This window comes from Salvelinus namaycush, chromosome 1, assembly GCF_016432855.1.
Source record: "Salvelinus namaycush isolate Seneca chromosome 1, SaNama_1.0, whole genome shotgun sequence".
In the NCBI taxonomy this organism is placed as follows: domain Eukaryota; kingdom Metazoa; phylum Chordata; class Actinopteri; order Salmoniformes; family Salmonidae; genus Salvelinus; species Salvelinus namaycush.
The window spans coordinates 6641394-6658132 of NC_052307.1; the positions used below are offsets into that span (position 1 = coordinate 6641394).

At 44.2% G+C, this 16739-nt stretch overlaps 1 protein-coding gene across 1 annotated transcript; it reads right to left on the minus strand.

The window, feature by feature from the left end:
• Positions 1-322: 322 nt before the first annotated feature.
• On the minus strand, positions 323-1689 carry LOC120053636 (glial cell line-derived neurotrophic factor). The gene is made up of 2 exons (XM_039000794.1): positions 1491-1689; positions 323-822 (listed from the first exon to the last, which is right to left on the minus strand). Exons 1-2 carry the CDS (start codon positions 1687-1689, stop codon positions 323-325), a joined length of 699 nt encoding a protein of 232 aa, XP_038856722.1.
• Between the last annotated feature and the right edge of the window lie 15050 nt (positions 1690-16739).

Sequence of the window (16739 nt, forward strand, 5' to 3'; positions counted from 1 at the left end):
GTTAATTAAATCTTTCTAAATATTGTACACATTGTAATTCAGTATTTGTTGTACATGTTAAGTCCATTGTCAGCATCTAAAACCATCCATAGAGTCAGTATGATTTTGACGTCATCAGTTAGTGGTGGGATACAATTATCAATGGAGAGGTATGGCATGCCTCCTAAATCATCCTATCAACAACACAAAGCATTGGTAGGCCCTTTCATTTCATGTACCTTCAATGGGTCTAGGATGGCCTCTACAAAATGTATCCTAGTTTTGATCCAAGCCATGTCCTCTCACTACTATTGACTCTCTTCTTAGTGACACAGGTCGGAGGTCAGACACAGCCACACCTCCGGGCAGAATGCTTCTTCATTGTATGGTACATCAAGTGGTCATCCAGGAAGGACAGGTCATCGTCAAAGGCGACTGGTCGACAGCAAGCGTGAGGCGGCGTTTCCGGCAGGAGCCTCTTGTTTTGGGTGAGGTTGTTGACGATTTTATCGTAGTTGGTTTCCGAGATCCTGCAAGGCCCGCTGCAGTACCGGAAGATCATTTCCTCACTGGTTTGATAACCTAAACCCAGGTCCGTCACATTCAGGTGGATCTGTTTGAGCAGACAGCCTTGTCCTCTGCCCCCTTTCCCTCGTCCGCTCCCAGACCTCTCCCTCTGGTCCTTTCCTCTGGTTGCTCCCTTCCCTCCTTTCCTTCTCTCTCGTTTCATTCGTATCCTTGAGCCCGTGTCCAGGTGTAACGAGCTCTTCAGTCTACTGATGGTGACTTTGATGAAATCCACCACATCCTCAAACTGCTCTGGCTGAAGCTCATCCATGTTATCTGTCAGAGAGAAAAAAGAGCAAATTAGAGTCTGCGGTATATACTATGCACATCCTGAAGACTGGGTACATACCTCATCCACAGCAGTATACACTTTTAAAACTTCTCACAGAAATTGTATAGAATTTATGCACACAAAGTGTGGAGAGGGAATTCCCATGAAACTACAATATTTTATGTACCAATAGGCTACATGATATGTTCTTTGAGATTATCCTACAGATTGTGGTCAAATATTGTGGCAATGGAGCAGAATGTTCGGTTTTCTCTTTTCAAAACTGTTTGAATGGCTATTTTAGAATAAATAGTGAATTGTGCAAGGGTGTCAATATATTTGAGTGCATCTTTACATCTGACAGAGAGTCGTGTGATTTTAGAGTTATTGACTGGTCCTGTCATCTGATAAGTGCACCTAGCTGATACCTAGCTTTGGTCCAGGGTGTTAGTGCGGGAACTCAGGCCCTTCAATTGGTATTTTGTATTTATGTCATTGGGAGTGATCTATTCAAATATTCTTGCTTCTGAAACAAATAACACTATTAAATGTGTAGTGCAAAACCAGTCCGACCAAGAGGCAGACCTATTGCAGCAAAGTCAGTGACGTGGCCTACTTACATAGCAAGATTTAACCAAGATTTAATTCCAGAAATGAGAATGTCTGAACTTACATTGTGTTTCTACAGATAGCTCTTCCCTGTCGGCTGTTTCTGGACTTTTGGTTGAAAATATACTGAGATGCATTGGCGGGAAGTCATGGAGACTCTCTGAAGCGCGTGTTCTTTTTGTGGACTGTCGGTTCCGGAGAGGGCTCGTATGTACGCTGCTCAGCAGCACGAAACAGGTGGTAAGGGTGTCCCATAACTTCATTGTAGAACTTAGTCCAATTGTGGAACCTGCCCTGGGTCAAAGAAATTCCCGTTGGAACATAAATACCGAGTAAACATTTTCCCTTGGCGATAAACCTATGGGTGATGGTTATCCTCAATTTATATCAGGTCCATGACAACTTTTTTAAGATTCTGAATACAAATTAATATGTTTTAGAGTTCAATATCTAAAATCAATTGACAGATTTAACAATTAGGATAATATAGAATTTTAATCCAATTTCACGATGACAACCTGTCCATGCGCTGCGAAGCGACCGTTTTTTTTCCTAAATTCCAGATGTCAGTCACTCTACTACTCTACACTTCTACAAATTGTCCAATAATAACTGCTTGGCATAAAGAATAAAACATCAAAACTGGTTAATAAGCAAATGTGCCATGCAACAGTAAGACCGAAAGTGCCATGATTGTTCGAGAACTAAGAATGGAATCAACTGGTAGCCTATGCGATGTCCAATGCGAATTATGTCCGATGAAGAAGAAAATGCTTCATCTACACCATAGTTGTTGTTTAGTAAAATTCCATTTGGTTTAAGGCTTTCTCAAGGTAGGTAAACCAGTTAGTGTGAAGTAAACTAGCTTCGAGATTAGTGTTGGTGGTCCTCATTGTTCAGAATTCCGCGCAGCTCCTACTGGTCTTGGTGTTGAGGGAGTCAGCGGGTGGAGCAGATTTATACAGTGGGTTGGGGAGTGCTGACGTCTCGTAATCCGCCCTCTCTAGTGTGCTGCTCTCCGCACCATCTAACATGAGAAATGGCCCAACATACTTTATTGAAGTAGATTGCAGTGGTTGTCTTCAAGAGAAATACTGAAGACCGTAGGCAACTGTATTTATGAATCCACTCTCAAATGTTGTTAATATGATGTGGTTGCAGACATCGGATTAAAGAAGAGACTCATAACTCCAGTTAGTTTAAAGATGCATATTACACATTTCCTGGAGATACTATGATTTTGCACTATAGGCCTATTTTACAGTTGTTTTGAGGTCATTTAGGATTTAGCATTTAGGATATCTTTCATTTCCATGTGATTACTGTGCATGGTGTTGCTGCCATGCTGTGTTGTTGTCTTAGCTCTCTTTTTATGTAGTGTTGTGGTGTCTCTCTTGTTGTGATGTGTTTTGTCCAATATTATTTTTATTTTTTTTTAAATCGCAGCCTCTGTCCCTGCAGGAGGCCTTTTGCCTTTTGGCAGGCTATCATTGAAATATATTTTAGATTCTTCAAAGTAGCCACCCTTTGCCTTGATGACAGCTTTGCACACTCTTGGCATTCTCTCAACCAGCTTCATGCATTTCAATTAACAGGTGTGCCTTGTGTTCAAGTTAATTTGTGGAATTTCTTTCCTTCTTAATACGTTTGAGCCAATCAGCTGTTTTGTGACAAGGTAGGGTTGGTATACAGAAGATAGCCCTATTTGGTAAAAGACCAAGTCCATATTATGGCAAGAACAGCTCAAATTTAGCAAAGCGAAACGACAGTCCATCATTACATTAAGACATGAAGGTCAGTCAAACTGGAAAGTTTCAAGAACTGGCTCTCATGAGGACCGCCACAGGAAAGGAAGACCCAGAGTTACCTCTGCTGCAGAGGATAAATTCATTACAGTTACCAGCCTTAGAAATTGCAGCCCAAATAATTGCTTCACAGAGTTCAAGTAACAGACACATCTCAACATGTAGGAGTGTCCAAACCTTTGACTCGTACTGTATGTAAATGTGACATTTCAGTTTTTTTAGTTAAATAAAAAAATGTGCTAAAAAATTTGAAACAGTTTTTGCTTTGTCATTATGGGGTATTATGTGTAGATTGATGAGGGAAAGGGGTCTGAATACTTTCCGAATGCACTGTACATTAAAATACAAAAACACAGTCATTGGAAGCACAAAATAAAACGTCACAAATCACCCAGAAAAACAGTTACTCCACAAATAAGGCCCCGAACAATACTTTAAATTGCCCGAACGGCACCCTATGTCATCATGATATGACATCCATCTTATACAGACCCAGGACAGCCACAATCATCATCCATGTTGTCATATGGATAAAGGTCCAAATGAAATGTGAGGTTTACAGTTTAAGGGGTTATGATCACTTTATGCTGATAGTAAAGGAGAGGGCTCACTCTGTTACAACAGTTGCTTCATACGGCGAGAGTGAGGGAGCTCATGAACAAGTCCCTCTACCAAAATGCCTGAGCACAGAAAGACAGGAGCAGTTCCTCACAGAGCACTAGATGCCTTCAGCTTGGATTTCTGAGCTTTAGATTTATGTTGGGTGAGGCATGTTTAGAAAGAGAAAGGAATCAACTCTTACGAAGATTTTATTGAAATATTTGGTCACGTTCCCACTAAAATTCGCCAAGCGAGGCTTTGACGACCTATTTCTCTGCCTTCTGAGCTTGAACTCTAAACGGAGCTTGGCCAGTAGATAACATTTCCCATCAGGGGAGTAATTGTGGACGTATATCGCTTACCTCGGGTGGGTATCATATGACTTCACTGGACTGAAAATCCTGCTAAGAATCGGTGTAATTTAGACATTTAACCTAAAACACACCTCCATGAGAAGGAAGACAATCTGTCTTAGTCTTTAAGGAACTTAGTTGAAGCAATGACTTCTTTATACAGAGAGAAGTCCTTCCCCAATTCCAAAGTTTGACTTGAGAATTTCAGATTGGTGTCAATATTTGGCAGTTTGGAATATTGCTTAAAGCCTTTGCCCCGCCTATAGGAAACTCTGTTGGAAACACTGGATAGAGAGAAGAGGTGTAGGAGGAGTGTTAATGAGTAAGCTTAGGACTTTGCCATGAATGAAGCTGTATAGGGGGAGTCGCCTCCTGATGCCGTATCACGGTCTCCATATACCAGGTCAAAGAACAGAGTGGTCAGGGACTTTGTGTGTCATTGCGTGCGTGTCAAGTGTCCTTTTGCCAGATGTCGTTAAACTTGTTTACGGTGAATCTACTGTGTACACCCACCCAGCCGTAAAGAGCACAACTGGTCAATTGAAAAGCCATTTGTACACACGTTATGTTTAGAACAGCATTTCCCTCCCTCAACATCAAACACTATACAGTACATAAAAATGCCATGGTTTTGTCAAAAGCCAAATGCATCCTAATTGGCACCCTATTCCCTATCTAGTGCACTACTTGCTACCAGAGCCCTACAAATGTAGTGCACTATAAAGGGAATAGGGTGCCATTTGGAACCATATCATGTTATGTGAGTTCATCTGATTACTGCAATTTCAAAGAAATTGTAACTTAAGATCTGATATGACATATTGATGGTTATCTCAACACATGGCTTGATAATGTGAAGATAAGAATGGCCGAAATGTCAGGGAGATAGTGAAAACAGTTTCAGGATTTAACTGAAAAACAAATGTGGGCACATGGTTAATGAATGTTTGACAATCCTAGAAATATAATGAATTATTCTATGAATGTAATATCTGGGGTCAGTTTAGCATTTTCACCACTAATGGTTAAGGTTAGGATTGGGAGAGGGGAAGCTGACCCTAGATCTGTACGAGGTGAAACTACCCCGGGACTTTTACTTTCCACTGACAAAAAACATCTGTAGTTGGATTCATGTCATCCAGGATAAAAATTCTAGGCCTATATTTTCCCAGATACAGAACAAAAGAGTCCATAACCAACCCACAACATAAATACATGATAATGGAATTGCCCTTGAGAAGAGTCCATTTTGTAAACTCAAATTACTTATGATAAGAAGTAACTTGTGTTGTTACAGAGGAATAAACATTTATATCAAATCAAATGTTATTTGTCACATGCACCGAATACGACAGGTACATGTTGAGTAGACCTTACAGTGAAATGCTTACTTACAAGCCCTTAACCAACAATGCAGTTTTAAGAAAAATAAGTGATAAGTAAAAAAATTAAAATAACAAATATTTAAAGAGCAGCAGTAAAATAACAGTAGCAAGGCTATATACAGGGTTACCGGTACAGAGTCAATGTACCGGTACCTCCTGTATATAGATTAATTGAGGTCATTTAGGTAATATGTACATGTAGGTAGAGTTAAATTGACTATGTATAGATAATAACCAGAGAGTAGCAGCAGCGTGGGGGGGTGGGGCAATGCAAATAGTCTGGGTAGCCATTTGATTAGCTGTTCAGGAGTCTTATGGCTTGGGGGTAGAAGCTGTTAAGAAGCCTTTTGGACCTAGACTTGGCGCTCTGGTACCACTTGCAGTGCGGTAGCAGAGAGAACAGTCTATGACTAGGGAGGCTGGAGTCTTTGACAATTTTTAGGGCCTTCCTCTGACACCGCCTGGTATAGAGATCCTGGATGGCAGGAAGCTTGGCCCCAGTGATGTACTGGGCCGTACGCACTACCCTCTGTAGTGCCTTGTGGTTGGAGGCCGAGCAGTTGCCATACCAGGCAGTTATGCAACCAGTCAGGATGCTCTCGATGGTGCAGCTGTAGAACCTTTTGAGGATCTGAGAAACCATGCCAAACCTTTTCAATCTCCTGAGGGGGAATAGGCTTTGTCATGCCCTCTTCACGACTGTCTTGGTGTGTTTGGACCATCTTAGTTTGTTTGTGATGTGGACACCAAGGAACTTGAAGCTCTCAACCTGCTCCACTACAGCCCCGTCGATGAGAATGGGGGCGTACTCGGTCCTCCTTTTCTTGTAGTCCACAATCATCTCTTTTGTCTTGATCACATTGAGGGAGAGGTTGTTGTCCTGGCAATACACGGCCAAGTCTCTGACCTCCTCCCTATACAGTAGGCTGTCTCATCGTTGTCGATGATCAGGCCTTCCACTGTTGTGTTGTTGGCAAACTTAATGATGGTGTTGGAGTCGTGCCTCGCCATGCATTCATGGGTGAAAAGGGAGTACAGGAGGGGACTGAACACGCACCCCTGAGGGGCCCCCGTGTTGAGGATCAGCGTGGCAGATGTGTTGTTACCTACCCTTACCACCTGGGGGACAACCCGTCAGGAAGTCAAGGATCGAGTTACAGAGGGTAGTCCCAGGGTCCTTAGCTTAGTGATGAGCTTTGAGGGCACTATGGTGTTGAATGCTGAGCTGTAGTCAATGAATAGTATTCTCACGTAGGTTTTCCTTTTGTCCTTTTGTCCAGGTGGGAAATGGCAGTGTGGAGTGCGATAGGGATTGCATCATCTGTGGATCTGTTGGGGCGGTATGCAAATTGGAGTGGGTCTAGGGTTTCTGAGATAATGGTGTTGATGTGAGCCATGACCAGCCTTTCAAAGCACTTCATGGCTACAGACGTGAGTGCTACGGGTTGGTAGTCATTTAGGCAGGTTACCTTTACAAAAAAGTATGAATGTATGTACTTGTAAGTCGCTCTGGATAAGAGCGTCTGCTAAATGACTTAAATGTAAATGTAAATGTAGTGTTCTTAGGCACAGGTACTATGGAGGTCTGCTTGAAACATGTTGATATTACAGACTCGGTCAGGGACAGGTTGAAAATGTCAGTGAAGACACTTGCCAGTTGGTCAGCGCATGCTCAGAGTACACATCCTGGTAATCCGTCTGGCCTTGTGAATGTTAAAGGTCAAACTCACATCGGCTATGGAGAGCGTGATCACACAGTCATCTGGAACAGCTGGTGCTCTCATGCATGCTTCAGTGTTGCTTGCCTCGAAGCGAGCATAGAAGTAATTTAGCTCATCTGGTAGGCTCGTGTCACTGGGCAGCTCACGGCGATGCTTCCCTTTGTAGTCTGTCATTTAGATGGTTTGTGTGGTATTAGACAAGACATCATTAATAAAAGCACATTTTCCACAGAAGGTCTTTGTTTCTAGTCAAACACAACCCTGTCTGTCTAACTTTAATACGGTGTTCTGAGATATGTCACGACCGTCGTATGAATAATTGGACCAAGGCGCAGCGTGAGTAAAGTTCCACATTTTAATGGTAGTGAAACATAGGCACTCATACAAAACAATATCCCACATCTCAGGTGGGAAAAAGGACACACTAAGTATGATCCCCAATTAGAGGTAACGATCATCAGCTGCCTCCAATTGGGAACCATACACACACCAACATAGAAATATAATACCTAGAAACCCCCCTAGTCACGCCCTGACCTAAAACACCATAGAGAACCCCGAGGGCCCTCTATGGTCAGGGCGTGACAGCGCCCCCCCCCCCCCCCCCCCCCCCTGAAACTAGATGGAGAGGGTTAGGGTGGGCATTTTGCGTCAGTGGCGGCTCCGGCCATGAAGCTAGGCTGAATGCCATGCCTGGACTTGGCACCGGCGCAGAGAAAGGCTCCGGCCATGGAGCGGGACTGGACGCCGTGCCTGGATTGAGCACTGGCGCAGAGGAGGCTGCGGCCATGGAGCGGGACTGTACGCCGTGCCTGGACTGGGCACCGGTGCAGAGGAAGGCTCCAGCCATGGCACCGGCGCAGGAAGCTCCGGGCCGTGGACCGTCGCTGGAAGTTCCGGGCCATGAACTGTCGCTGGAAGCTCCGGACCGTGAACCGTCGCTGGAAGCTCCGGACCGTGAACCTTCGCTGGAAGCTCCAGACCGTGAACCGTCGCTGGAGGTTCTGGGCTGTAGACCGTCGCTGGAGACTCCGGATTGTACGCACGCACTGGTGGACGAGTGCGGGGAGCCGGCACAGGACGTACCGGGCTGGGGAGGCGCACTGGAGGCCTGGTGCGTGGAGCCAGCACAGGTTGCACTGGACTGATGACACGCTCTTCAGGGCGAGTGTGGGGAGCCGGCACAGGACATACCGGGCTGAGGAGGCGCACTGGAGGCCTTGTGCGTGGAGCCGGCACAGGTTGCACCGGACTGATGACACGCTCTTCAGGGCAGGTGCGGGGAGCCGGCACAGGACATACCGGGCTGAGGAGGCGCACTGGAGGCCTGGTGCGTGGAGCCGGCACAGGTTGCACCGGACTGATGACACGCTCTTCAGGGCAGGTGCGGGGAGCCGGCACAGGACGTACCGGGCTGGGAAGGAACACTGGAGGCCTGGAGCGTGGAGCCGGCACAGATTGCACCGGTCTGATGACACGCTCTTCAGGGCGAGTGCGGGGAGCCGGCACAGGACGTACCGGGCTGAGGAGGCGCACTGGAGGCCTGGTGCGTGGAGCCGGCACAGGTTGCACCGGACTGATGACACGCTCTTCAGGGCAGGTGCGTGGAGCCGGCACAGGACGTACCGGGCTGGGAAGGCGCACTGGAGGCCTGGTGCGTGGAGCTGGCACAGGTTGCACCGGACTGATGACACGCTCTTCAGGGCGAGTGCGGGGAGCCGGCACAGGCTGCACCGGACTGATGACACGCTCTTCAAAACGCCTGCGCTGCAGCATACTCCTAGCCAACATCTCTCTCTGATATCCTTCCTCAACCTGCTCCATCGACTCCCAGACGGTCTCTGGCTCTCTCCTAGGCTCGGCCGACCGCCCCTTGTGCCCCCGCCCCAAAAAACTTGGGGTTGCCCTTGGGCTGTTTGTGGCCGCGGTCCTCCTTTACTCCTCGGCGACTCGGCCAAGGAAGGTTCTCGCATCCACCGAGTATCTCTTCCCATGACCAACTCTCCTTCACCTCCTGGGCACGCTGCTTGGTCCTGTAGTGGTGCGATATTCTGTCACGACCGTCGTATGAATAATTGGACCAAGGCGCAGCGTGAGTAAAGTTCCACATTTTAATGGTAGTGAAACTTCCAAAACAACAAAGACATAACGATCGTGAAATACGTAGAGCACATAGGCACTCATACAAAACAATATCCCGCATCTCAGGTGGGAAAAAGGACACACTAAGTATGATCCCCAATTAGAGGTAACGATCATCAGCTGCCTCCAATTGGGAACCATACACACACCAACATAGAAATATAATACCTAGAAACCCCCCTAGTCACACCCTGACCTAAAACACCATAGAGAACCCAGAGGGCTCTCTATGGTCAGGGAGTGACAAGATAGGCCTATCCACATTTAGCTTAATAGTTTAGGGCCCTCAATCGCAACTCTAGACCTCGAAGCCAGTTCTGCTGCTTTTCTTCATTGTTCCCCTCTAATCAGGGACTGACTTAGACCTGGGACACCAGGTATGTGCAATTAATTATCAGGTGGAACTGAAAACCAGCAGGCTCAGGACCTCGTAAGGTAATAGTTGAATACCCCTGGTTAGGGGTATATCTCAGCGAGATATTCCTGTGTTGTCATGTTCCACATGTACAAAGGACTTCACAAATGATCAGTGTTTGTCTTTTCGAGTTATGTTCTATTTGTCAAAGTACTATAGGCTTGTACTTGTGTGTAGTCTTGTAGAAGTCAATTAAAGAAGTTTACTAGTGTTGGCCAGTTTCCAAGGTTTTAAATGCTACCAGCAGCCATAGTGCCGGACAGGCATCCAAATTGCAGGGCCAGAGTTGGAGCTGTTGCTGTGTCTCTGTAGCTTAGTGGTCAAGATAGGCCTTGGTTTATCACAAGGCTTTTGTGCCTTCCATTTCACCTTGTCCAGGGGGTGTACTTGTACATCAAGGTGCCTCACTCACGCTACAGAAACAGGAGATGACCGATGGGCCATTCTGGCTCAGATAAGGCTTACTTAATGTCACATTGTTAAAAATAACGGAATAAAAAATGAAGGAGAGGATGATGAAAGGATCTTTTTCATATCAGGCATGCATCAGAGGTACAGTCCTCTCTACTGTCATCATGGTACAGTCCTCTCTACTGTCATCATGGTACAGTCCTCTCTACTGTCATCAGAGGTACAGTCCTCTCTACTGTCATCATGGTACAGTCCTCTCTATTGTCATCAGAAGTACAGTCCTCTCTACTGTCATCAGAAGTACAGTCCTCTCTACTGTCATCGTGGTACAGTCCTCACCACTGTCATCATGGTACAGTCCTCTCTACTCTCATCATGGTACAGTCCTCTCTACTGTCATCATGGTACAGTCCTCTCTACTGTCATCATGGTACAGTCCTCTGTACTCTCATCATGGTACAGTCCTCTTGTTACGTTCCCCAGTTTCTGTGTTCTGGTTTGTATTTGAGTGTGTGTGTTTCAGGAGATAGATTCCTGAAAACTCCCCAAGCAGCTGATTGGTCGACCCCAGGCTAATTGATGATTGGAGAGCTGACCCCGCCCCCTCGTCAAGAAGCAGCTGACTCTAATCACCATTGCCACCAGAAGATATAAAAGCCAGTGTTCTGTTCAGAAGAAGGGAGATCATGAGAAATGATTAGAGAGAGAGAAGATTGAATATTTTGGAGAGATTAGAGAGAGATTATAGGCAGGCTGAGATCCTTGCTGGAGAATTAGATTATGATATAGTGTTGGTTGTTTAACAGAAAGTGTGGTATGTAATGTGTTAGTTGTTGTTGGTAGCAGCTTTGATATGTTGTGTTTGTTGCTTTGTCAAAAGTTCTTTAGTGGCCTGAGTTAGTTTACTCAGTTTTGTTGTAAAGTGTTTGTGAAATTGTTAATAATTATTCTGTTTCATTTGTTCCCAGGGGGGAAGGGGAAGGCACTTAGGGAGTGCTTAGGCAAGAGGCCCGAGGGCATACATATACCCGTAGTATATTCAATGTCTAGGCACACTAGGTAAGACCTGGGCGGACCACCCCCTGTATTTTGGTTAGGGCACCAGGTGGTGCTAAGTTAGGTAAGTTAAGTGGGTAGGCAGGTTAGATAGGAGAGGGGGAGCTTTGATATTTACTTTCTTTCCTTTGGTTCCGTCCAGCCTCTTTTCCCCATATTACCGTTTAAGGAAATAAATCCTAGTAAACGGTAAATTCTGACTTTTGTCATCCTTACTCGCACCTACAGTCCATACCTCTTTCGCTTCACGGAGAGTTGAGTTGCAGCAGGGAGTTGCATTCCCTCTTTTTAGAGGCGTGCGTAACACCTCTCTACTCTCGTCAGAGGTACAGTCCTCTCTACTGTCATCAGCTAATTAATCATCATTTTGTGCAAAACCCCCAATGTAGACTGGCTCATTGGGCTGAATATGGACCAACCCATTTGGCATTTGCCAAAACTGCCATATGGCTAAATTTGAAGATGAAGTATCACATCATAGCATTGAACTGCTCTGGCTCAGCATTTGTTTTTCCCAGAGAGAGATGTCAATGTTTAGTGGCTGCTCTGCTCCACCCTTGATGCTGTTCTTTGTAAATGCCTTAGATCACGCTGGCTTCATCAACATCATTCACGTCATATGTTTGTTGCAGTGGCTTCAACATCATTCACCCAGTGGTGGAGAAAGTACCCAATTATCATACTGGAGTAAAAGGACAGTTACCTTTTAATAGAAAGTTACTCAAATAAAAGTCAAAGTCACCCAGTAAAATACTACTTGAGTAAAAGTCCAAAACTATTTGGTTCTAAATATACTTAAGTATCAAAAGTAAAATTAATTTCAAATTCCTTATATTAAGTAAAACAGACAGCACCATTTTCTTGTTTTCAAAATGTACAGATAACCAGACATCATTTACAAACGAAGCGTTTGTGTTTAGTGAGTCTACCAGATCAGAGGCAATAGGAATGACCATGTGTTCTCTTGATAAGTGAGTGCATTTGAACATTTTCTTGTCCTGCTAAGCATTCAAAATGTAACAAGTACTTTTGGTTGTCAGGGAAAATGTATGGAGTAAAAAGTACATTATTTTCTTTAGGAATGTAGTGAAGTAAAAGTTTTCAAAAATATAAATAGCAAAGTAAAGTACAGATACCCCCCAAAAAACGACTTACTGTAAGTAGCACTTTAAAGTATTTTTACTTAAGTACTTTACATAACTGCATTCACCTCATATGTTTGTTACAAAGTCCAGAGATAACTAAAGGCTGTAATGTTGTCAAGGCCTTTGGATCCTAATGGCCTGAAGATCAATTGTTTCGGGGAAGATATTGTCCTGTAGAAGGATATATAGATCAACATTTTGGAATACCACATTCGTTCTCAGTGCACTTTTTTCCAGTCACTCACTGAGGCCAGTAAACGTCAGTATTTTGTGTATTTCTGTCTATAGAAAATACATTCATTATTTTTCCTATGAAAACCTCCCAGTCAGAAAAAACTATTACAACTTTTCTATCAGTAAGACTTATTTCTCCAGTTAAATCGTGTTTATTCACCAAATGTTAATTGACGAAAGCTGTGAGGGGGGCAGAATCCTGACGTTCCATTGTCTCAGGGTTCACTGGGTCGAGATCTGGAGATACAGTGGTATGAGTTACCAAAGTGACACTTTTTAAAACATTTTTATTTATTTAACCTTTATTTAACTAGGCAAGTCAGTTAAGAACAAATTGTTATTTACAATGACGGCCTACCAAAAGGGACGTCCTGCAGGGACAGGGGCAGGGATTAAAAACAATAAATAATAATATAAATATAGGACAAAACACACATCACGACGAGAGAGACAACACGACACTACATAAAGAGTGGCCTAAGACAACAACATAGCATGGCAGCAACACATGACAACACAGCATGGTAGCAACACAACATAACAACAACATGGTAGCAACACAACATGACAACAACATGGTAGCAACACAACATGACAACAACATGGTAGCAACACAACCTGGCAGCAGCACAAAACATGGTACAAACATTATTGGGCACAGACAACAGCACAAAGGGCAGGAAGGTAGAGACAACAATACATTATGTGAAGCAGCCACAACTGTCAGTAAGAGTGTCCATGATTGAGTCTTTGAATGAAGAGATGGAGATAAAACTGTCCAGTTTGAGTGTTTGTTGCAGCTCGTTCCAGTCGTTAGCTGCAGCTAACTGAAAAGAGGAGCGACCCAGGGATGTGTGTGCTTTGGGGACCTTTAACAGAATGTGACTGGCAGAGCGGGTGTTGTATGTGGAGGATGAGGGCTGCAGTAGATATCTCAGATAGGGGGGAGTGAGGCCTAAGAGGGTTTTATAAATAAGCATCAACCAGTGGGACACACTGGTTATACAAATGCAATTCCCATATAAAGTACTGTACATTGTACCCTGTACATTGCCGATGGGTGCAACAGCAAGTCTAGTCATTAGAGTCCCCTTTTCACCAATTAGACTCCATGCTGATTGAAAAAAGAAAGAAAAAAACAAAGCAATTACCCTCATGCCAAGCTTCAACTCCACAAAGAAGACACCCACTTCCTCCCCTGCTGGATTCAATGGGGGTGTCCCAATGATATCTCTTTCCTCCTGAAGTGTGCAATCGTTTTCTACTCCCCACAAGTTTAAAAGCGTTGGATTGGTGTCGGCATAGGCCAGTGGGAGTTTCCATACATCGTTCATTTCCCTTCAAATCCACGAAGGGAAGTGAACAAGTGCACGTGGTCAGGAAAGATAAATTGGGACACAACAAGACTGATGGAGGCCGACAGGCAGTCTAGGTATTATTTCACTCACACGGGCTAATTGTAAGGGGCATTTACCTCCATTATGCCTCTAACATGAAACTCCTGGGGATACGTTCCAAATGGCACCTCATTCCCTAGATACAGTAGTGAACTTAGGGGGAACCGGGTTAAAAGTAGTGCACGATATAGGGAATATGGTGCCATTTGGAATGCAGCCCTGCTGTACTCGGCTTCCTAGAGGGACGATCTGACAGTTGTAATGGGGCTGTGATTAAACGGGGGAGAAAGTGGCCGCTGGTGATGTTGATGTAATCCACGCCACATGTACTGGTGTTAAGGTCCAGCTGGTTCCCTGGGTTCAGGAGCAGAAGTGCAACAGTGTTGTGTAGTAGACTTGACTCAGGAGGCCTATTGAGAGACATACCATGCTCTGCTGCTGTTGCTAACAGACACAGAGGTCATGGTGCTTTTACCTCACATACTGTAGTTTCAATTGAATTAGTTGAATGTACAGGATACACATGGTAGACACACATGGTAGATACACATGGTAGACACACATGGTAGATACACATGGTAGACACACCGTCCATCGAAATGCTTACTTGCAGGTTCCTTCTCGACAATGCAACAACAATAAGACATAATAAAAGATAAGAATACAAACATGAAGTCAAATGGCTCATTAGAATATAATTAACATTTCAGCATAAGTATAATACAGGAAGACACAATGTATAGTCCAATATTTAATAAACATATAGAGAAAGGGAGGGATTGTGGGCGCCGGTGTTTAAATTGGGCAGTATTAGCAATACTAAATAAAAGTATGAGAGCAGCATTTGTGATGTATATGTAACATGAATGTATATACAGTGCATTCGGAAAGTACTCAGACCCCTTTACTTTTCACACATTTTGTTACGTTAAAGCCTTATTCGGAAATGTATTACATTGTTTTTTCCCCCTCACCAATCTACACACAATACCCCATAATGACAAAGCAAAAAAAACTTGTATTTTTTATTTTTTAGCAAATGTATTAAAAATATACAAAACTGAAATACCACATTTACAAAAGTATTCAGACCCTTTACTCAGTACTTTGTTGAAGCACCTTTGGCAGCAATTACAGCCTCAAGTCTTCAAGCTTGTCTGCTTGTCACCATTCTTCTCTGCGGATCCTCTCAAGCTCTGTCAGGTTAGATGGGGAACATTGCTGCACAGCTATTTTCAGGTCTCTCCAGAGATGTTCGATCGGGTTCCAGTCCGGGCTCTGGCTGGTCCACTCAAGGACATTCAGAGACTTGTCCCGAAGCCACTCCTGTGTTGTCTTGGCTGTTTGCTTAGGGTCGGTGTCCTGTTGGAAGGTGAAACTTTGCCCCAGTCTGAGGTCCTGAGTGCTCTGGAGCAGGTTTTCATTAAGGATCTCTCTGAAACTTTGCTCCGTTCATCTTTGCCTCGATCCTGACTAGTCTCCCAGTCATCTCCACAGAATGATGCTGCCACCACCATGCTTCACCGTAGGGATGGTACCAGGTTTTCTCCAGATGTGATGCTTGGCATTCGGGCCAAAGAGTTCAATCTTGGTTTCATCAGACCAGAGAATCTTGTTTTTTTGGCAAACCTCAAGCACGCTGACATGTGCCTTTTACTGAGGAGTGGTTTCTGTATGGCCACGCTACCCTAAAGGTCTGATTGGTGTAGTGCTGCAGAGATGGTTGTCCTTCTAAGGTTCTCCTATCTCCACAGAGGAACTCTGGAGCTCTGTCAGTGACCATCAGGTTCTTGATCACCTCCCTGACCAAGGCCCTTCTCCCCCGATTGCTCAGTTTGGCCTGGCGGCCAGCTCTAGGAAGAGTCTTGGTGGTTCCAAACTTCTTCCATTTAAGAATGATTAAGGCCACTGTGTTCTTGGGAACCTTTAATGCCGCAGACCTGTTTTTGGTATCCTTCCCAAGATCTTTGCCTCAACACAATCCTGTCTCGGAGCTCTACGGATAATTCCTTCGACCTTATGGCTTGGTTTTTGCTGTGACATGCACTGTCAACTGTGGGACCTTATATAGACAGGTGTGTGCCTTTCCAAATCATGTCCAATCAATTGAATTTACCACAGGTGGACTCCAATCAAGTGGTAGAAACATCTCAAGGATGATAAATGGAAACAGGATGCACCTGAGCTCAATTTCAAGTCTCATAGCAAAGGGACTGAATACTTATGTAAATAAGGTATTTCTGTATTTTATTTTTAGTACATTTGCTAACATTTCTAAAAACCTGTTTTCACTTTGTCATTATGGGGTATTGTGTATAGATTGATGATACATTTTTTGATTTAATCAATTTTAAAATAAGGCTGTAACGTAACAAAATGTGTAAAAGGGGAAGGGGTCTGAATACTTTCTGAATGGACTGTATGTGTGTGTGTATGTCTGTATGCTTCCATCTGCGTGTTTTGAAGTGCAGCCATTTTGAAACACAGCCATTTTGAAACACAGCCATTTTTAAACACAGCCATTACGAAGTTTATTATGAGTGTGATGACGATAACACACCAGGGAAAGTGATAGATCTCAAGTTGAAGTTAATAAGACGAAGATGCTTTACAGCAAATAAATATCATTAGATCATCCCATTATTACAG